Source organism: Dendropsophus ebraccatus, chromosome 9, assembly GCF_027789765.1.
Source record: "Dendropsophus ebraccatus isolate aDenEbr1 chromosome 9, aDenEbr1.pat, whole genome shotgun sequence".
Classification (NCBI taxonomy): Eukaryota; Metazoa; Chordata; class Amphibia; order Anura; family Hylidae; genus Dendropsophus; species Dendropsophus ebraccatus.
Window position 1 is genome coordinate 120,533,982 of NC_091462.1, and position 22,316 is coordinate 120,556,297.

General features: G+C 54.8%; 1 protein-coding gene across 1 annotated transcript; it reads left to right on the forward strand.

Moving 5' to 3' along the window:
* The first annotated feature begins 38 nt into the window (after nt 1–38).
* DCTPP1 (dCTP pyrophosphatase 1) lies at nt 39–6,702 on the forward strand. Its single transcript, XM_069984755.1, has 4 exons — nt 39–140; nt 4,733–4,809; nt 5,000–5,110; nt 6,095–6,702. Exons 2-4 carry the CDS (start codon nt 4,754–4,756, stop codon nt 6,333–6,335), a joined length of 408 nt encoding a protein of 135 aa, XP_069840856.1. The 5' UTR covers nt 39–140; nt 4,733–4,753; the 3' UTR covers nt 6,336–6,702.
* The last annotated feature ends 15,614 nt before the right edge of the window (nt 6,703–22,316 follow it).

The window sequence follows — 22,316 nt, forward strand, 5'->3', positions numbered from 1 at the left end:
CGGGATGGGAGCCGGCCAGTGATTGGCCAATAGACGTAGTCACGTGACCGATGTGGCAGCGTCACTTATTGGCGCGGCTTCTTAAATAGAATCAGTGTTTCCCGCCCCCGTCACCTGCCGGAGCGTCCATCACAGCACGTGTATGAGGAGAGGAGGAGGAGGACGGCGGGGGGGAGAGGAGGAGGACGGCGGGGGGGAGAGGAGGAGGACGGCGGGGGGGCGAGGCGGGGTGTGAGGAGAATGTGGGGTGGTGTGAGGAGAATGTGGGGTGGTGTGAGGAGAATGTGGGGTGGTGGGGGAGGAGGGGTGTGAGGAGAATGTGGGGTGGTGGGGGAGGAGGGGGGGGTGTGAGGAGAATGTGGGGGGGGGGAGGAGGGGGGGTGTGAGGAGAATGTGGGGGGGGGGGAGGGGGGGGGGGGTGAGGAGAATGTGGGGGGGGGGGGGGGGAGGAGGGGGGGTGTGAGGAGAATGTGGGGGGGGGGGGAGGAGGGGGGGTGTGAGGAGAATGTGGGGGGGGGGGAGGAGGGGGGGTGTGAGGGGAATGGGGGGGGGGGAGGAGGGGGGGTTGTGAGGAGAATGTGGGGAGGAGGGGGGGGGGGGTGTGAGGAGAATGTGGGGTGGTGTGAGGAGAATGTGGGGTGGTGGGGGAGGAGGGGGGGTGTGAGGAGAATGTGGGGGAGGAGGGGGGGTGTGAGGAGAATGTGGGGGGGGGGGGAGGAGGGGGGGTGTGAGGAGAATGTGGGGTGGTGGGGGAGGAGGGGGGGGGGGGTGTGAGGAGAATGTGGGGTGGTGTGAGGAGAATGTGGGGGAGGAGGGGGGGTGTGAGGAGAATGTGGGGTGGTGGGGGAGGAGGGGGGGTGTGAGGAGAATGTGGGGTGGTGGGGGAGGGGGGGGGGTGTGAGGAGAATGTGGGGGAGGAGGGGGGGTGTGAGGAGAATGTGGGGTGGTGGGGGAGGAGGGGGGGGGGGTGTGAGGAGAATGTGGGGTGGTGGGGGAGGAGGGGGTGGTGGGGGAGGAGGGGGTGGGTGTGGGGGAGGAGGGGGTGGGTGTGGGGGAGGAGGATGGGTGTGGGGGGGAGGAGGAGGGGTGTGAGGAGAATGTGGGGGGGAGGAGGAGGGGTGTGGGGGGGAGGAGGAGGGGTGTGACGAGAATGTGGGGGGGAGGAGGGGTGTGAGGAGAATGTGGGGGGAGGAGGGGTGTGAGGAGAATGTGGGGGGGAGGAGGGGTGTGAGGAGAATGTGGGGGAGGATGAGGGGTGTGAGGAGAATGTGGGGGGGTGTGAGGAGAATGTGGGGTGGTGGGGGAGGAGGGGGGGTGTGAGGAGAATGTGGGGTGGTGGGGGAGGAGGGGGGGTGTGAGGAGAATGTGGGGGGGGGGGGGAGGAGGGGGGGTGTGAGGAGAATGTGGGGTGGTGGGGGAGGAGGGGGGGGGGGTGTGAGGAGAATGTGGGGTGGTGTGAGGAGAATGTGGGGGAGGAGGGGGGGTGTGAGGAGAATGTGGGGTGGTGGGGGAGGAGGGGGGGTGTGAGGAGAATGTGGGGTGGTGGGGGGGGGGGGGGGGGTGTGAGGAGAAGGTGGGGGGGGAGGGGGGGTGTGAGGAGAATGTGGGGTGGTGGGGGAGGAGGGGGGGGGGGTGTGAGGAGAATGTGGGGTGGTGGGGGAGGAGGGGGTGGTGGGGGAGGAGGGGGTGGGTGTGAGGAGAATGTGGGGGAGGAGGATGGGTGTGGGGGGGAGGAGGAGGGGTGTGAGGAGAATGTGGGGGGGAGGAGGAGGGGTGTGGGGGGGAGGAGGAGGGGTGTGGGGGGGAGGAGGAGGGGTGTGACGAGAATGTGGGGGGGAGGAGGGGTGTGAGGAGAATGTGGGGGGGAGGAGGGGTGTGAGGAGAATGTGGGGGGGGAGGAGGGGTGTGAGGAGAATGTGGGGGAGGATGAGGGGTGTGAGGAGAATGTGGGGGGGTGTGAGGAGAATGTGGGGTGGTGGGGGAGGAGGGGGGGTGTGAGGAGAATGTGGGGTGGTGGGGGAGGAGGGGGGGTGTGAGGAGAATGTGGGGTGGTGGGGGAGGAGGAGGGAGGGTGTGAGGAGAATGTGGGGTGGTGGGGGAGGAGGGGTGGTGTGAGGAGAATGTGGGGTGGTGGGGGAGGAGGGGTGGTGTGAGGAGAATGTGATGTGGGGGGGTGGGTGTGGGGGGGAGGAGGAGGGGTGTGAGGAGAATGTGGGGGGGAGGAGGAGGGGTGTGAGGAGAATGAGGGGGGGGGAGGAGGAGGGGTGTGAGGAGGAGGAGGGGTGTGAGGAGAATGTGGGGGGGAGGAGGAGGAGGGGTGTGAGGAGAATGTGGGGGGGAGGAGGAGGAGGAGGGGTGTGAGGAGAATGTGGGGGGGAGGAGGAGGAGGAGTGTGAGGAGAATGTGGGGGGGAGGAGGAGTGTGAGGAGAATGTGGGGGGGAGGAGGAGTGTGAGGAGAATGTGGGGGGGAGGAGGAGGAGGGGTGTGAGGAGAATGTGGGGGGGAGGAGGAGGAGGGGTGTGAGGAGAATGTGGGGGGGAGGAGGAGGAGGGGTGTGAGGAGAATGTGGGGGGGAGGAGGGGTGTGAGGAGAATGTGGGGGGGAGGAGGAGGAGGGGTGTGAGGAGAATGTGGGGGGGAGGAGGAGGAGGAGGAGGGGTGTGAGGAGAATGTGGGGGGGAGGAGGAGGGGTGTGAGGAGAATGTGTGGGGGAGGAAATGTATATGGAGGACGTGTAGGGATGGTTCAGGTGGTGGGTAATGTATATGGAGGACGTGTAGGGATGGTTCAGGTGGTGGGTAATGTATATGGAGGACGTGTAGGGATGGTTCAGGTGGTGGGTAATGTATATGGAGGACGTGTAGGGATGGTTGAGGTGGTGGTGGTGGGGGTCTCCATACTGATGACTTGTCGAGATGATGGTGGGTAATGTATATGGAGGACGTGTAGGGATGGTTCAGGTGGTGGGGTCTCTCCATATGGAGGACGTGTAGGGATGGTTCAGGTGGTGGGGTCTCTCCATATGGAGGACGTGTAGGGGATGGTTCAGGTGGTGGGGTCTCTCCATATGGAGGACGTGTAGGGGATGGTTCAGGTGGTGGGGTCTCTCCATATGGAGGACGTGTAGGGGATGGTTCAGGTGGTGGGGTCTCCCCATATGGAGGACGTGTAGGGGATGGTTCAGGTGGTGGGGTCTCCCCATATGGAGGACGTGTAGGGGATGGTTCAGGTGGTGGGGTCTCTCCATATGGAGGACGTGTAGGGGATGGTTCAGGTGGTGGGGTCTCTCCATATGGAGGACGTGTAGGGGATGGTTCAGGTGGTGGGGTCTCTCCATATGGAGGACGTGTAGGGGATGGTTCAGGTGGTGGGGTCTCTCCATATGGAGGACGTGTAGGGGATGGTTCAGGTGGTGGGGTCTCCCCATATGGAGGACGTGTAGGGGATGGTTCAGGTGGTGGGGTCTCTCCATATGGAGGACGTGTAGGGGATGGTTCAGGTGGTGGGGTCTCTCCATATGGAGGACGTGTAGGGGATGGTTCAGGTGGTGGGGTCTCTCCATATGGAGGACGTGTAGGGGATGGTTCAGGTGGTGGGGTCTCTCCATATGGAGGACGTGTAGGGCAGTGATTTTCAACCTTTTTTGAGCCGCGGCACACTTTTAATACTTAAAAAATCCCGGGGCACACCACCAACCAAAATGGCACAAAATGACACTAAAAAACAGTACATATTAAACATATAGTTAATAATATAGATTCTAAATGTATTTATACTCACTCAGTGTGACACCTGGGCCTGTTTTCTTCTCCCCCCTGTGCTTCTCTCCTGTGCTTCTCTCCACCATACTTCTCCCCCCTACTTCTCTCCTGTGCTTCTCTCCACCATACTTCTCCCCCCTACTTCTCTCCACCATACTTCTCCCCCCTGCTTCTCTCCCCTGTTTCTCCCCCATTCCCAGGTTTCTCTCCCCCATTGTTTTCTTCTGTTTCACAGTGGCACCATAGTTTGGGGAACTTTCCCCGCGGCACACCCGACCATGTGTCGCGGCACACTAGTGTGCCACGGCACACTGGTTGAAAATCACTGGTGTAGGGGATGGTTCAGGTGGTGGGGTCTCTCCATATGGAGGACGTGTAGGGGATGGTTCAGGTGGTGGGGTCTCTCCATATGGAGGACGTGTAGGGGATGGTTCAGGTGGTGGGGTCTCTCCATATGGAGGACGTGTAGGGGATGGTTCAGGTGGTGGGGTCTCTCCATATGGAGGACGTGTAGGGGATGGTTCAGGTGGTGGGGTCTCTCCATATGGAGGACGTGTAGGGGATGGTTCAGGTGGTGGGGTCTCTCCATATGGAGGACGTGTAGGGGATGGTTCAGGTGGTGGGGTCTCTCCATATGGAGGACGTGTAGGGGATGGTTCAGGTGGTGGGGTCTCCCCATATGGAGGACGTGTAGGGGATGGTTCAGGTGGTGGGGTCTCTCCATATGGAGGACGTGTAGGGGATGGTTCAGGTGGTGGGGTCTCTCCATATGGAGGACGTGTAGGGAGGGTTCAGGTGGTGGGGTCTCTCCATATGGAGGACGTGTAGGGGATGGTTCAGGTGGTGGGGTCTCTCCATATGGAGGACGTGTAGGGAGGGTTCAGGTGGTGGGGTCTCCCCATATGGATGACTTGGGGTGGTCTGTAGATTTCTGGTTGTTCTCTAATTTGTTTTTCCCCTCTTGCTCTCAGGTCTTCAGCCATCTGACCATCATGAGTGACCCCCAACCAGGGTTCTCCTTCAGTGTCTCCCCCAGCATGGAGGACATGTAAGAGGGGGGGTGTAATTCTGGGGTTCTATTACTGCCGCTCCCTCTTAGTCCTTTCCTCACACTCCACCAGTGCTCGGTCATAGCTCCTGTTATGTCTAGTCTTGTCTGCAGTGTCTCCTCCATGTATCTTAGTCACCGGGGCATGACTGGTATCGCTGATAACCTGAGCGGTCCGTCTTCTCCACAGCCGGCGCCTGCAGTCCCGCTTCACTGCCGAGAGAGACTGGAACAAGTTTCATCAACCACGTAACCTGCTGCTCGCCCTGGTTGGAGAAGTTGGGGAGCTGGCAGAGCTCTTGTGAGTGGCACGGGGACTGCATTGTGTGGGTAACTGGGTAGGCTTTGGTGTCTGTGGCCTGCTGGAAGGCATGGTGGACCTGGATGTTATGTTAGTTGGGGCCTAGGTCTGTCATTAGGAGCCTGGCAATGTGTGACTTTTTTTTTTTTTTGGCCCCTGGTCACTCATCAAGGGTCTGGTGTGAGTGATTGAAGGTTGGGGTCTGGTGTGAGTGATTGGTGGGTTGGGCTCTGGTGTGAGTGATTGAAGGTTGGGGTCTGGTGTGAGTGATTGAAGGTTGGGGTCTGGTGTGAGTGATTGAAGGTTGGGGTCTGGTGTGAGTGATTGAAGGTTGGGGTCTGGTGTGAGTGGTTGGTGGGTTGGGGTCTGGTGTGAGTGGTTGGTGGGTTGGGGTCTGGTGTGAGTGGTTGGGGTCTGGTGTGAGTGGTTGGGGTCTGGTGTGAGTGGTTGGTGGGTTGGGGTCTGGTGTGAGTGGTTGAGTGGGTTGGTGTGAGGGGTTGAATGGGTTGGGGTCTGGTGTGAGGGGTTGGGTGGGTTGGGGTCTGGTGTGAGGGGTTGGGTGGGTTGGGGTCTGGTGTGAGGGGTTGGGTGGGTTGGGGTCTGGTGTGAGGGGTTGGGGTCTGGTGTGAGGGGTTGAGTGGGTTGGTGTGAGGGGTTGAATGGGTTGGGGTCTGGTGTGAGGGGTTGGGTGGGTTGGGGTCTGGTGTGAGGGGTTGGGTGGGTTGGGGTCTGGTGTGAGGGGTTGGGTGGGTTGGGGTCTGGTGTGAGGGGTTGGGTGGGTTGGGGTCTGGTGTGAGGGGTTGGGTGGGTTGGGGTCTGGTGTGAGGGGTTGGGGTCTGGTGTGAGGGGTTGGTGGGTTGGGGTCTGGTGTGAGTGGTTGGGGCCCGGTGTGAGTGGTTGGTGGGTTGGGGCCCGGGTCTTTCCCGTGAGTGGTTGGGGGTCGGGCCGATCCTTAAAACCCTGTTTCTCTCTCTTTCTCGGTAGTCAGTGGAAGGGTGAGGTGGCAGAAGGTCTCCCGGATTGGTCGGCATCTCAGAAGGAGTCTCTTCGCCATGAGCTGAGTGACGTCCTCATTTACCTCCTGGAGCTGGCAGAGAAGTGCCACGTGGACCTGCCGCGCGCCGTCCTCGACAAGATGGAACTGAACGCCAAAAAGTATCCGGTGGAGCGAGTACAAGGCAGTGCCAAGAAGTATACAGAGTACGGGGAGGATCAGCAGGGTTAGGCACCCCGGTTTTCTCATGGACCTTGGGCTTCCTCCTGTACTGTTGCTTTCTGATGTTTGTTTCTCTTTAGTGTTGTGGTTTTTATTGTGCAGAGATGAGAAGTGATCTGGGCTGTGACAGGATGTGGCGGCCGGGTACTCGCTTGTGGTCACCCTCCGCCTTGTGAGCCGCTCCTGTGTAGTCTTTCCCATGATGCATGCTGTAGGGATCGGTGCGCCCCATCCTTGTGGGGGTTGTGGTTTTAGCTTTGTTCCTCTCTGGGGGAGGTTTGGGGGAATCTTACACATTCTTTTATCATCTTCCTCCATATTGTGATGGATTTTATCTTGTTGACAGATTTAAGCAGATTAAATGGCCAGCTCTGAAGCCATATTGTGTCCTGTCATCTTGGGGAGTAGGGATTACTGCGACCTATAGGGTGGAGCGTTACACGGGTCATGCTCCGCCCCCAGACCCAGCAGGAAGTGTACGACCGTCAGTCCTGCACCAGATCTGTACATCAGTCTCAGGTTCTGTAGCCAAGCTTGATGCGCCGTATTACACAGTGCTCAGTAGGGGGCGCTCACTGCATCAGCACTCACCCAGTAGGCCGGCACTTCATGGAAAGAGACCAGGATGTGGGCACAGCAGTATGCATATGGCCTAAAAACAGTACTGGTCATTAAAGGGGAACTCTGGCCAAAATGTATTATATATTCTGTTATTACAAAATGAAAGTTGGACAAATTGCTAACACTAATTATGGGAAATGCACATATAGTGCTATATATATAACTTATAGGGCTATTTCCCTCTATTTAGCAGTTCAGACGGCCTCAATTTCTCTTGAGAAAAGTGATGTCACGAACCGGGTGTACGTACATGAAGTGTCCAGCAGGGGGCGCAGTATATGTGGAAATTACATTGTAATTGTGCTTTATTCACAAAATTCAGCTCCTGTGTCCCTGCTGCCCCTCTCCCTGCAGTAATTCCTCATGTTCAGTGGGAGAGACAGGGCAGGGGGGCCCCAACCGCATCACAAGTGCCAGCAGCCCTGTCCTATGTGCCGTGGATGGGGCTGCTAGCACTTGTGATGCGATTGGGGGGGGGGGGGATATTTATACTACATCCTGCCAGGTTGGGGGGGGTCACCGTAGCTGAATTTTATAAGGCGCAGAAAAGGCTCCAGTTATCTTTACAGTGTAATTTTCCCTATACTGCGACACTTCATGTAAATACACCCGGTTTATGACATCACCAAACTAAAGTTTGCCGCAACTACTAAGTTAAGGGAAATAACACTATGGGGGAGATTTATCAGACATGGTGTAAAGTGAGACTGGCTCAGCCACCCCGGCAACCAATCAGATTCCACCTTTCATTTTCCAGAGAGTCTGTGAGGAATGAAAGGTGGAATCTGATTGGTTGCCGGGGGCGACTGAGCCAGTCTCACTTTACACCATGTCTGATAGATCTCCCCCTAGATGTGTGTATATCTATCACTATATGTGCATTTCCTTTTTCTTGTACTTTAGGAATTTGTCTAACTTTGCTTATGTAATAACATATTAAAAAATACATTTTGGCTGGAGTTCTCCTTTAAAAGAGCTTTGCTTTTTTGGACAGGGGCATCTGTCTCTCTCATAGTTTTCGGTATGTAATTCACCCATTATGACATTGGCCACTAGGTGTCACTGTTCTTGCCCCCACTGCCTGTTGACAATGAATGCTCATCAATAATAACAGCACTTTTGGTGGACAGGAAGTGAGGGCGGGCGATTCCAAGCTCTGCTGCCATGCTGTCAGTCCTGGGCAGCGAGCCGGCTGCAACGTCCCATCATCAGACTGCACAGGAGTATATCTTGGCAGTGAGGCGCAGCATTAGGTAAGCTAGTCATATATACTGTGTACATGATTATAACCCCTAGAATTTTATTTTACAGTGTCAATCATATTACGCTTAGATAGAAGAATTGCTTTCTGTATTTATGGGATTTTGCCTTAGTCACATTGTTATGCAATTTTACAGTCATTGGCAAAGTTCTGACTGGGGAAAACCAAAAAGGAAAAAAGCGCTACACTGCCTGCAATCACAAATGATTGACATAGAGTGTTCTAGAAACATAAAGTCCACTACATGGGACGGGTAAGATCATCTGAACAATGCACACACAGTTTGTAGACATGTACATGACCAGAATGTGTGCTGCTGTGGAAAGCTTCTAGTCTACCCTGATAGCCCATAATCTAAGAAATTATCCCCAAAATGCAAATAACCTAAACAATGGAGGGGGGGGATATAGTGAGGTGAAATCTCACCAAGCTCTCCAGGTGCTGATCTCTGGTGGTATCTCCCATCATCTCCTCCAATCTACTTCCTCAAACCAATCGGTCACTGTGGGAGTCCTAGTTGTTTTCCAGAGATGTGGGATCTCCATTTTCACAGATAAGATTAAGAAATGAAGAAGATCCTTAGACAGCAACTTGGTAGGCCCTGGCAACATAGAAAGTAATAGGGGAGCGGGGTCGTTGGGTAGACCTTGATTTAGTTAGTGATGTCCACGTTCTTCCAAAACGGCTGTAGCACCGGGCACTCCCACCATACATGGGACTTGTTCCCCCTCGCCCTACCACACCTCCAGCACGAGTCAGGAACTGAGGGATACAACCAAGAGTGTGAGCACCCTCTACCAGCGCATAAGGATCTTGTAATTTGTCTCCTGTGCCCTACAAGAGATGGACGTTTTGTGGCACAGGGTGAACGCCTTACGCCCCTGAGCAGCTGAAAACTTACGTCCAAGCTCTCATATCCAATCCTCAGTATAGGTTAGAGGGACATCTGCCAGGACGTCCAGCAACAACCCTTGTATAAAAGACAACGGCCGATGTTGTGCTTAGTGACAGGTACTCTGCATTCCCCACACAGCCCTCCCAAACCAATGGAACAGTTTTGATGTCCTAATTGAGACATGTCCTGTCCCGGGGTCTGTCTCTTGGGGCTGGTGCAGGCACTGTAGGCCTAGGGCACAGATGCTCATTGCCGCTGTGTTGTGCTACCAGTATAGAAACTTTTTTCAGAGTGTCAAGTCGTGACTGCACCACCTGGAGAGTTATCCCCATTGGTCCTAATAGTAACAGGACGTACAAGAGGTAAAAAGGCCCCTGCCCACTTAACACTCAGGGTTTTCCTGTTCCTATTCAGGACGTGAGATTCTTACCTCCTCCTGGGGCTGGTGGGGATCAGGTCCGCTGTGTGGCCAGGCAGGCTAGGGCCTCTGGTCTCCAGTCCATCTCAAGGGGTTGCAAAATAGAATTTTCAGACCTCCCGCCTCAAAAATGTTGTACTACCTCTCTTGGGTCAGACTTGGCAGACGTCTGTGGAGTGTCACTAGAAGCCATTGTCCAGGGTCCCCAATCTCAATTAGGAATAGGCCACTACTCTTGGTTATTTCTAGAACAAAACCAAATGGTGCTTTCAGGACAATAATAAACCTCAAGCCTCTAACCCAAGTTATTGTCTACAAGAGGTTCAAGATGGAAACTCTGAGGTCAGCTACTCCTCTAATAACCAAGGGGGCCTGGTTAGCCACAGTAGATCTCACAGAAGCTACTTTCATATTCCCATTTATGAAAATCACCAGAAGTATGAGAGATTTGCAGCAGTCCACAAGAATAACACTCCCCATTTTCAGTTTAAGGCACTACCATTTGGGATGGCCTTGGCTCCTCGCATTTTTAGAAAAGTAATGGTGAAGGTTGTTGCCCATCTCAGATTAAAAGGGGGAACAATAGTCCCTTATCCGGACAATCTTCTCATTGTAGCTCAGTCCAAACATCCGTAAAATGCAGGCATTGCCTTAACTATCTCCTGTCTCCAAGATCTAGAGGGATTGTAAACCTGCAGAAACCGGGTCTCACAGAAAGAAGTTTCTGGGCATGATGTTACACACGGAACTTCAAATGACTTTCCTTCCCAGGGAGAAATGACACGCGCTACTGGACACATTCAGAAAATTTCCCCAGAAGTCGACAACAATCTGGGAAGTGATGTCAGTGCTCTGGTCTATGGTGTCATGCATGCCGCAGTGCCCAGGTGTCAGAATCATTCATGCGCCCTCCAGGCCCAGATTGTAAAATCCTGGAATCACCAACAATCGTTCCTAGATTCAAAGATGTTGGTGTTATCACAGGTGACCGCATCGCTAAAATGGTGGTTAGACAAAGGAAACCTAACAAAAGGCCGCCTGTGGTTTCCCCGCAGATTGTGACGTGGACCACAGATGCCAGTCAGTGGGGCTGGGGATCTCACACACAAGACCTGTACCTTCAAGGCCAGTGGTCGGAGAAGACCAGTCGCTCCTTCTCCAACTTGCAGGAGTTAAAAGTGGATGTCGCAGAACATTTTCAGCTGGGTGGAAATGCACCTTTAGTCCCTTTCAGCTGTCCATCTAAGGGGCTCCGACAACGCAAAGGCAGACTACCTCAGGTGGGAGAAGGTACTTCCAGGGGAGTGGAGCCTAAATCAGGAAGTGTTCCAGAGTAAGGGGGGGTTCATACTACGGAATTCTCACGGACAATGTCCACGCTCCATAGACACCATTCTATGGGCCGGCGTATTCCGCTATCCCCAACATTCCGCTATCCGGACATGTCACTTCTTAGGAATACGCCGGCCCATAGAATGGTGTCTATGGAGCGTGGACATTATCCGCGAGAATTCCGTAGTATGAACCCACCCTCTCACAGAAAGCTGGAAAGTTCCAGAAGTAGTCCTATTTGTGACAAAAAAAAACAAGAAAGTGAAGCTGTTCTAATCCCTAAATCCAGAAGACAAGCCAGAGGCAGTAGACTCTGAGCCATGGGATTTCCATCTAGCTATGCATTCCCTCAGTTTCCTCGGCTGAGGTAGGCCTTGCAAAAGATCCTGGCAGGTCACACTCGTGTACTGTGTGTGTATATATGTGTGTGTGTGTGTATATGTATGCGTGTGTGTATATATGTGTGTGTGTGTGTATATGTATATGTGTATATGTATGCGTGTGTGTGTATATATATGTGTGTGTGTGTGTATATATATATATATATATATATATATATATATATATATATATATATATATATATATATATATATATGAAATAGATTTGTAGAGCAGCTACTTGGTCCTCACCTCACACCTTCTACCGTCACTACAAGCTGAATGTGGCCCAACGTGCTACAGGCTGTGCTCCCCCCTAATGGATTATCTGCTATGTCTCCAGGTGTGCTGTCAGGACTGGACGGTCTGAAAAGTCAGAATTATTACTCAACCATAATTTGTTTTTCATGAGTCCATCACACAGCACCAATTTATTACCCTCCCTTTTTGTTACATAAAGTTTGTAACTATGTTAATAGTAAATGATAAACACTAAGGGTGAAGAGGGGAGGGGCCCTTTTTAACCTCTAATGCTTCCTGTTTCTATTAGGATCAATGGGGATCAATCTCCAGGTGGTGCTGTCATGATGGATGAAAAATCAATTATCGGTGAGTAATAATTCTGACTTTACCTGGTATACCGGCCCTAAGAGAGAGGCTGTATAAAAGGGCTGTGGTCTAATGTGCAGCAACAATTCTGCTGCACCCAGGGCCGCTTTAACCAGAGGGCACATGGTGCACGTGCATCTGGCCCACTGGTTAAAGGGGCCCACCCCGAGCAGGCCGGCCGTTGCTATGTGTGACCAGTGCGGTCGCACAGGGTTCTGGCCACCAGCCTGTCAGGGGGCAGCGCCATGGATGGGTAATCTACTTACCCATCCATGGCGCCCCCTGCAGCCCCTCGGGGGCTATATACTAATGGGGAGGGCGCACATGAAGGGGCTATATACTAATGGGGAGGGCGCACATGAAGGGGGCTATATACTAATGGGGAGGGCGCACATGAAGGGGGCTATATACTAATGGGGAGGGCGCACATGAAGGGGCTATACACTAATGGGGAGGGCACACATGAAGGGGCTATACACTAATGGGGAGGGCGCACATGAAGGGGGCTATATACTAATGGGGAGGGCGCACATGAAGGGGGCTATATACTAATGGGGAGGGCGCACATGAAGGGGCTATATACTAATGGGGAGGGTGCACAGCAAGGGGGCTATATACTAATGGGGAGGGCGCACAGCAAGGGGGCTATATACTAATGGGGAGGGCGCACAGCAAGGGGGCTATACACTAATGGGGAGGGCACACAGCAAGAGGGCTATATACTGTTTGGGGGAGAGCACAGGGGGGCTATATACTATTGGGGGAAGCACGGGGGCTATATACTGTTTGGGGGAGAGCACGGGGGGACTATATACTATTGGAAGGAAGCACAGGGGGGCTATATACTATTGGTGGGAGAGTACAGGGGGGCTATATACTATTGGGGGGAGAGCACAGGGGGGCTATATACTATTGGGGGGAGAGCACAGGGGGGCTATATACTATTGGGGGGAGAGCACAGGGGGGCTATATAATATTGGGGGGAGCACAGGGGGGCTATATACTATTGGGGGAGAGCACAGGGGGGCTATATACTATTGGGGGGAGAGCACAGGGGGGCTATATACTATTGGGGGGAGAGCACAGGGGGGCTATATACTATTGGGGGGAGAGCACAGGGGGGCTATATACTATTGGGGGAGAGCACAGGGGGGCTATATACTATTGGGGGAGAGCACAGGGGGGCTATATACTATTGGGGGAGAGCACAGGGGGGCTATATACTAATGGAGGAGTGCTATATATAACTGGAGGAGCACACGAGGGTCTATATACTACAAGGACACCTTAAAACTATAGAGGCACAGAGGGGTGTAACTACTGTATAGGGGTACAAGGGACCTAACTACTGTATGTGTTGGAGCCAAAAATATTTGTCTGGCAGATTCTGGAGAGAAGATTCACAGCCAGGAGAAGACTTCAAGGTGGCCCAGGCTGGATGGAGAGAAAAAGAAAAGGTGACAGACTCTGATCGGAGAAGACTGCCCCGGTGAGTCACTGGATGTAACTGCACTCTGCTATAGGGTTGTAGTGATAGGGGTCATGGTGTGGCGGTATTATGTAATGGTATCATTGGTAATATCTTTCTGTTTTGTTTAGTGCAGTTTTTATGTAAAATGTAATCACTGTATGGTGGAAATAGTGTTATAAGGTAACTACTGTATGTATTGGGGCTCTTAATACAGTGTGGTGGCAAATTTAGTACATTATACCATGCGCTAAAAGGGAAGAGGGGGCCCACTCTTGAGGGCTGTGCACTGGGCCCACCAATGTATTAAAACGGCCCTGGCTGCACCGTCTATTAATGTGAAAATATAAACTTAGATTATTATCCACACAGAAGGTTCTAATACATCTGTTGTACACACTGCTCCTCCTCATCTGCCATTAGTGTACTGCTCCTCCCCCTCATCTGCCATTAGTGTACTGCTGCCCCTCATCTGCCATGAGTGTACTGCTCCTTCTCCTGCTCATCTGCCATGAGTGTACTGCTCCTCTCCCTCATCTGCCATTAGTGTACTGCTCCACTCCCTCATCTGCCATTAGTGTACTGCTGCTCCTTCTCCTGCTCATCTGCCATTAGTGTACTGCTGCTCCTTCTCCTGCTCATCTGCCATTAGTGTACTGCTGCTCCTCCTGCTCATCTGCCATTAGTGTACTGCTCCTCCCCCTCATCTGCCATTAGTGTACTGCTCCTCCCCCTCATCTGCCATTAGTGTACTGCTGCTCCTCCTGCTCATCTGCCATTAGTGTACTGCTGCTCCTCCCCCTCATCTGCCATTAGTGTACTGCTCCTCCTGCTCATCTGCCATTAGTGTACTGCTCCTCTCCCTCATCTGCCATTAGTGTACTGCTCCTCTCCCTCATCTGCCATTAGTGTACTGCTGCTCCTCCTGCTCATCTGCCATTAGTGTACTGCTGCTCCTCCTGCTCATCTGCCATTAGTGTACTGCTGCTCCTCCTCCTCATCTGCCATTAATGTACTGCTCCTCTCCCTCATCTGCCATTAGTGTACTGCTCCTCCCCCTCATCTGCCATTAGTGTACTGCTGCTCCTCCTGCTCATCTGCCATTAGTGTACTGCTCCTCCCCCTCATCTGCCATTAGTGTACTGCTGCTCCTTCCCCTCATCTGCCATTAGTGTACTGCTGCTCCTCCTGCTCATCTGCCATTAGTGTACTGCTGCTCCTCCTGCTCATCTGCCATTAGTGTACTGCTGCTCCTCCTGCTCATCTGCCATTAGTGTACTGCTCCTCCCCCTCATCTGCCATTAGTGTACTGCTGCTCCTCCTCCTCATCTGCCATTAGTGTACTGCTCCTCTCCCTCATCTGCCATTAGTGTACTGCTGCTCCTCCTGCTCATCTGCCATTAGTGTACTGCTGCTCCTCCTGCTCATCTGCCATTAGTGTACTGCTCCTCCCCCTCATCTGCCATTAGTGTACTGCTGCTCCTCCTCCTCATCTGCCATTAGTGTACTGCTCCTCTCCCTCATCTGCCATTAGTGTACTGCTGCTCCTCCTGCTCATCTGCCATTAGTGTACTGCTGCTCCTCCTGCTCATCTGCCATTAGTGTACTGCTGCTGCTGCTCCTCCTCCTCCTCATCTGCTATTAGTGTACTGCTCCTCCTCCTCATCTGCCATTAGTGTACTGCTGCTGCTGCTCCTCCTCCTCCTCATCTGCTATTAGTGTACTGCTCCTCCTCCTCATCTGCCATTAGTGTACTGCTCCTCCTCCTCATCTGCCATTAGTGTACTGCTGCTCCTCCTGCTCATCTGCCATTAGTGTACTGCTGCTCCTCCTCCTCATCTGCCATTAGTGTACTGCTGCTCCTTCCCCTCATCTGCCATTAGTGTACTGCTGCTCCTCCTCCTCATCTGCCATTAGTGTACTGCTGCTCCTCCCCCTCATCAGCCATTAGTGTACTGCTCCTCATCTGCCATTAGTGTACTGCTGCTCCTCCTGCTCATCTGCCATTAGTGTACTTTTCTTCCCCCCCCCCTGAATCTGGTCTGTGGGGGTAGAGGAAACCAGCGACCAGCAGCAGAGGGATCACCACATCATGAGGTGTCTCAGAGGTCCCAGGCCTGAGGCATTTAACCAAAAGCTGCAGCTATTCTCCAGCCGCCCCTGAAGCCATGGCAAGCTGTGGAGCTACAAGAAGTTATGGAAATGTTACAAGTATTATGGAGCAGGACAATGTGAGCCGTAAGCCGTCTCCTGGAGCAGGATTGTCTGCCCATAGAGGTATGGCAGAAGAAGGGATGGAGGAGACTGGCTCCATCTATGGTCTCCAGATTGCTGAGAGCCTCTGTGGGTATGAGGATGCCAGGAACGACCTGTATAAGCTTTAGGACGTAGTATGTGCAGTCTTTAGCATTGATGGACTCTGCTACTAAACAGCAAACGGCTGACGGGTCACATCAGGCAGCTGGAGAAAAAGACAAGTTTTATTCTGGAGAACAAGGCTATTTAAAGGAAAACTGCTAGAGAAAAATAGTTCTGCTGAAATGCAGTGAAGGCGGAGGGGGCTTCAGCCGAGAGCCGGGTGGAGCAGGAGGGAGATGGTGCAAAGGAACATAGTGTTGAGGTAAATCCACCCGAGGGTCCGGAACATATCTGCTATATTGGCTTTGATCGGACGGAGGAGTTTGATGTTGTGAACAAACTATGAACTGGTTAAGAAAGCGCTCAGCTGGCAAGACTTTTCCAATGCATCGTCAAGAGAGTAACAAATCACTCTTTAGTATTGACATCATGCCGTGGCTAGGCCGGTATGGAGAGGTGGAGGTCTCAATAAAAAAAAAAAAAAGATCAGGGATAAGTATGGCAGCTGGTCATGAGCCTGGAACTTTATGTTTGTGCTTAATCATTCAGGAAAGACGGCTATCTACCGACCATCTGCAACCTTCCTACGAAGGGATTGAATCCAGGTTTTCTACCAGGGTCAGCCGAAGCTCTGTCCCTGATGTGGTGACCCCACACATTTCAGGGTTAGTTGCTCATTGTGTGGGGGTGTAGGCCATCTCGCTGCATCCTGTGTGGGGATTAGGTATCACCTGTGTGCTGACTTAGGTCACCCATTCAGTCGCTGCTGCCCTTGTTTGTTTGCCCACACAGTCCTTACCCCGGTGGAAAAAGGAGATGTCTGCTGGGGGGACAGCTGGTGGAGGTGAAGGGGCCAGGGAAGAAAAGTAAGTAGAGGACTCCAGACCAACTGAGACATCTGAATAAGGGCCAATAGAGAGGGATATATAGAAATCTTAGGAGCCTCAGGCAACTGAGGTGACACCTGATCTCATCCTTGAGGCCAAACTTACATCTGAGGCTCTTCGGGATGGTGATCTGGATGAGGAGATTGGGAGCTTTCAGAAAGAAGGTGCCATCTCTTGGCTCTTCTCCCATGGTGAGAGTGCAGATGACCATTGTGGGACATACTGCCATGCTGAGTACTAAAAAGCATAATAAAAGGGGAGATGTAAGATCCCCCCCCCCCCAGATGCCAAAGGAAGGTACAACTGTCCTCTCTCCCTAGGGAACCTAGAGGATGTAAATAAAGGGCAGAAAACAATCACCTGAAGAGGAAGGTGGTGGGGAGGATGGACAGTAAAGTGGGAAAAAGAGTCATCTAACTCAATTACCACTGATGGTGGTACTCTCTCTCACGCTGGAGACGGAGAGAGAAAAGCTCAGACCCAGATTTTTGTGTCTTCAGCAGAAAGCAGCAGCTTAGAACTGGGGGAAGGGGACTGAATAGATTATAAGTTTGGAAGGAATGGTAAGATTCACCATGGGAAGCAATTGAGCAGAATATTCCATTAAAGCCAGAAGGGAGTGGAGAAATGGGCCTTCCTACTGGTATCTTGGGGCCAAGCTGTGTAGCAGGGTAGTGGTCCTTTTTACCACACCGGTAGAATGCCGACGGGTTATTGAGTTAGAAATGAGGAGATGCCAGATTCAGATGTCCTCATGAAGGGACGTCTATTAACATCTATGGTCCACAGTCTGAGTGGGATCGGAAGTGTCTCTTTATGAGGATCAAGCCCTATCTTTTTACAAGTCGGTAGGTGGTCTTTGGAGGGGACTTCAATGCTGTCACGAGGCCCCAGGATAGGGGAGGTTCCAGAGACAAGCTGACTTATGATGGCGTCGCCCTGAATAGTATAGCTAGTGAGGCTCGCCTGGTGGATGTCCACATCCGGAATACACCAGACCCAGAATAGACCGGTTTGATTTGAAGTGGTACTCAAGATAAAATTTTCTTCTTTCAGATCAACTGGTGTCAAAGTTTTATACAGGTTTATAATTTTACTTCTGTTTCAAAATCTCAAGTTTTCCACTACTTCTCAGCTGCTGTATGTCCTGTAGGTCATTTCCTGATATGGACAGAGGTGGCAGCAGAGAAAACTGTGTCATACTGGAAAGAATACACCACTTCCTGCAGGACATACAGCAGCTAATAAGTACTGGAAGATGAGATTTTTGAATAGAAGAAAATTGATTTGAAATAAGACTTTTCCACTGGAGTACCCCTCTGGAGGACCAAGCTGTCTCTTCAGCAGTGTCCGTTGTTGAGGTGGAGTTCTCTGACCACTGTTAAATTTAGTTTTCTCTAAATATTAGAGACACCCCCCCCTCCCTTTACAGATTCTGCAAGATGTGAATAGTAAAATTGTCTCAGGGCTGACTGATAGTACAGGATTCCTGAAAAGGTCCAGAGCAGAGATCCGAGGTCCTAGATGATCCAGGAGTAGGAGGTCCGGGTGGCTATTGATGGTCTTGCCCTCAAGAAGTCACCTGGTCCAGATGGCTTAGTTCTATTACACGGGCGACCCGATCAATACTGTAAGCAAGCACCAGTCTGCTAGATCGACGCTCATTTACTGGGCGTATTATATGGGGCGATTATCATTTAGCAAGAGCTGCATGGACATCGTTAGCCCTATTTGGTTTGGGTATATTGAATTCTATCAGGATTTCCTTAAAGTTTTGGGACTTGGCTTGGCGCTGCTTCCATGGGAAAATGTATGTGAGGGACAATGTGAAGTGCAGGAGCTGTGAGGATCGGGGATGTCCCCGGGAGGAGTGTGCAGGAGCTGTGAGGATGGGGGATGTCCCCGGGAGGAGTGTGCAGGAGCTGTGAGGATGGGGGATGTCCCCGGGGGGAGTGTGCGGGAGCTGTGAGGATGGGGGATGTCCCCGGGAGGAGTGTGCAGGAGCTGTGAGGATGGGGGATGTCCCCGGGAGGGGTGTGCGGGAGCTGTGAGGATGGGGGATGTCCCCGGGGGGAGTGTGCGGGAGCTGTGAGGATGGGGGATGTCCCCGGGAGGAGTGTGCAGGAGCTGTGAGGATGGGGGATGTCCCCGGGAGGAGTGTGCAGGAGCTGTGAGGATGGGGGATGTCCCCGGGAGGAGTGTGCAGGAGCTGTGAGGATGGGGGATGTTCCCGGGAGGAGTGTGCAGGAGCTGTGAGGATCGGGGATGTCCCCGGGAGGAGTGTGCAGGAGCTCTGAGGATGGGGGATGTCCCCGGGAGGAGTGTGCAGGAGCTGTGAGGATGGGGGATGTCCCCGGGAGGAGTGTGCAGGAGCTGTGAGGATAGAGGATGTCCCTGGGAGGAGTGTGCAGGAGCTGTGAGGATGGGGGATGTCCCCGGGAGGAGTGTGTGAGGATAGAGGATGTCCCCGGGAGGAGTGTGCGGGAGCTGTGAGGATGGGGGATGTCCCCGGGAGGAGTGTGCGGGAGCTGTGAGGATGGGGGATGTCCCTGGGAGGAGTGTGCAGGAGCTGTGAGGATGGGGGATGTTCCCGGGAGGAGTGTGCGGGAGCTGTGAGGATAGAGGATGTCCCCGGGGGGAGTGTGCAGGAGCTGTGAGGATGGGGGATGTCCCCGGGAGTGTGCGGGAGCTGTGAGGATAGAGGATGTCCCTGGGAGGAGTGTGCAGGAGCTGTCAGGATGGGGGATGTCCCCGGGAGGAGTGTGCGGGAGCTGTGAGGATGGGGGATGTCCCCGGGAAGAGTGTGCAGGAGCTGTGAGGATGGGGGATGTCCCCGGGAGTGTGCGGGAGCTGTGAGGATAGAGGATGTCCCCGGGAGGAGTGTGCAGGAGCTGTGAGGATTGGGGATGTCCCCGGGAGGAGTGTGCAGGAGCTCTGAGGATGGGGGATGTCCCCGGGAGGAGTGTGCAGGAGCTGTGAGGATGGGGGATGTCCCCGGGAGGAGTGTGCAGGAGCTGTGAGGATGGGGGATGTCCCGGGGAGGAGTGTGCGGGAGCTGTGAGGATGGGGGACGTCCCCGGGAGGAGTGTGCAGGAGCTGTGAGGATGGGGGATGTCCCCGGGAGGATTGTGCAGGAGCTCTGAGGATGGGGGATGTCCCCGGGAGGAGTGTGCGGGAGCTGTGAGGATGGGGGATGTCCCCGGGAGGAGTGTGCGGGAGCTGTGAGGATGGGGGATGTCCCCGGGAGGAGTGTGCAGGAGCTGTGAGGATGGAGGATGTCCCCGGGAGGAGTGTGCGGGAGCTGTGAGGATGGGGGATGTCCCCGGGAGGAGTGTGCAGGAGCTGTGAGGATGGAGGATGTCCCCGGGAGGAGTGTGCAGGAGCTGTGAGGATGGGGGATGTCCCCGGGAGGAGTGTGCAGGAGCTGTGAGGATGGGGGATGTTCCCGGGAGGATTGTGCAGGAGCTCTGAGGATGGGGGATGTTCCCGGGCGGAGTGTGCGGGAGCTGTGAGGATGGGGGATGTCCCCGGGAGGAGTGTGCGGGAGCTGTGAGGATGGGGGATGTCCCCGGGAGGAGTGTGCAGGAGCTCTGAAGATGGGGGATGTCCCCGGGAGGAGTGTGCAGGAGCTGTGAGGATGGGGGATGTCCCCGGGAGGAGTGTGCAGGAGCTGTGAGGATGGGGGACGTCCCCGGGAGGAGTGTGCAGGAGCTGTGAGGATGGGGGATGTCCCCGGGAGGAGTGTGCAGGAGCTGTGAGGATGGGGGATGTTCCCGGGAGGAGTGTGCAGGAGCTGTGAGGATCGGGGATGTCCCCGGGAGGAGTGTGCAGGAGCTCTGAGGATGGGGGATGTCCCCGGGAGGAGTGTGCAGGAGCTCTGAGGATGGGGGATGTCCCCGGGAGGAGTGTGCAGGAGCTGTGAGGATGGGGGATGTCCCCGGGAGGAGTGTGCGGGAGCTGTGAGGATGGGGGATGTCCCCGGGAGGAGTGTGCAGGAGCTGTGAGGATGGGGGATGTCCCCGGGAGGAGTGTGCAGGAGTTGTGAGGATGGGGGATGTCCCTGGGAGGAGTGTGCAGGAGCTGTGAGGATGGGGGATGTCCCCGGGAGGAGTGTGCAGGAGCTGTGAGGATTGGGGATGTCCCCGGGAGGAGTGTGCAGGAGCTCTGAGGATGGGGGATGTCCCCGGGAGGAGTGTGCAGGAGCTGTGAGGATGGGGGATGTCCCCGGGAGGAGTGTGCAGGAGCTGTGAGGATGGGGGATGTCCCCGGGAGGAGTGTGCAGGAGCTGTGAGGATTGGGGGATGTCCCTGGGGGGAGTGTGCGGGAGCTGTGAGGATGGGGGATGTCCCCGGGAGGAGTGTGCAGGAGCTCTGAGGATGGGGGATGTTCCCGGGAGGAGTGTGCGGGAGCTGTGAGGATAGAGGATGTCCCCGGGAGGAGTGTGCGGGAGCTGTGAGGATGGGGGATGTCCCCGGGAGGAGTGTGCGGGAGCTGTGAGGATGGGGGATGTCCCTGGGAGGAGTGTGCAGGAGCTGTGAGGATGGGGGATGTTCCCGGGAGGAGTGTGCGGGAGCTGTGAGGATAGGGGATGTCCCCGGGGGGAGTGTGCAGGAGCTGTGAGGATGGGGGATGTCCCCGGGAGTGTGCGGGAGCTGTGAGGATAGAGGATGTCCCTGGGAGGAGTGTGCAGGAGCTGTCAGGATGGGGGATGTCCCCGGGAGGAGTGTGCAGGAGCTCTGAGGATGGGGGATGTTCCCGGGAGGAGTGTGCGGGAGCTGTGAGGATAGAGGATGTCCCCGGGAGGAGTGTGCGGGAGCTGTGAGGATGGGGGATGTCCCCGGGAGGAGTGTGCGGGAGCTGTGAGGATGGGGGATGTCCCTGGGAGGAGTGTGCAGGAGCTGTGAGGATGGGGGATGTTCCCGGGAGGAGTGTGCGGGAGCTGTGAGGATAGAGGATGTCCCCGGGGGGAGTGTGCAGGAGCTGTGAGGATGGGGGATGTCTCCGGGAGTGTGCGGGAGCTGTGAGGATAGAGGATGTCCCTGGGAGGAGTGTGCAGGAGCTGTCAGGATGGGGGATGTCCCCGGGAGGAGTGTGCGGGAGCTGTGAGGATGGGGGATGTCCCCGGGAAGAGTGTGCAGGAGCTGTGAGGATGGGGGATGTCCCCGGGAGTGTGCGGGAGCTGTGAGGATAGAGGATGTCCCCGGGAGGAGTGTGCAGGAGCTGTGAGGATTGGGGATGTCCCCGGGAGGAGTGTGCAGGAGCTGTGAGGATGGGGGATGTCCCCGGGAGGAGTGTGCAGGAGCTGTGAGGATGGGGGATGTCCCGGGGAGGAGTGTGCGGGAGCTGTGAGGATGGGGGACGTCCCCGGGAGGAGTGTGCGGGAGCTGTGAGGATGGGGGATGTCCCCGGGAGGATTGTGCAGGAGCTCTGAGGATGGGGGATGTCCCCGGGAGGAGTGTGCGGGAGCTGTGAGGATGGGGGATGTCCCCGGGAGGAGTGTGCGGGAGCTGTGAGGATGGGGGATGTCCCCGGGAGGAGTGTGCAGGAGCTGTGAGGATGGGGGATGTCCCCGGGAGGAGTGTGCGGGAGCTGTGAGGATGGGGGATGTCCCCGGGAGGAGTGTGCAGGAGCTGTGAGGATGGAGGATGTCCCCGGGAGGAGTGTGCAGGAGCTGTGAGGATGGGGGATGTCCCCGGGAGGAGTGTGCAGGAGCTGTGAGGATGGGGATGTTCCCGGGAGGATTGTGCAGGAGCTCTGAGGA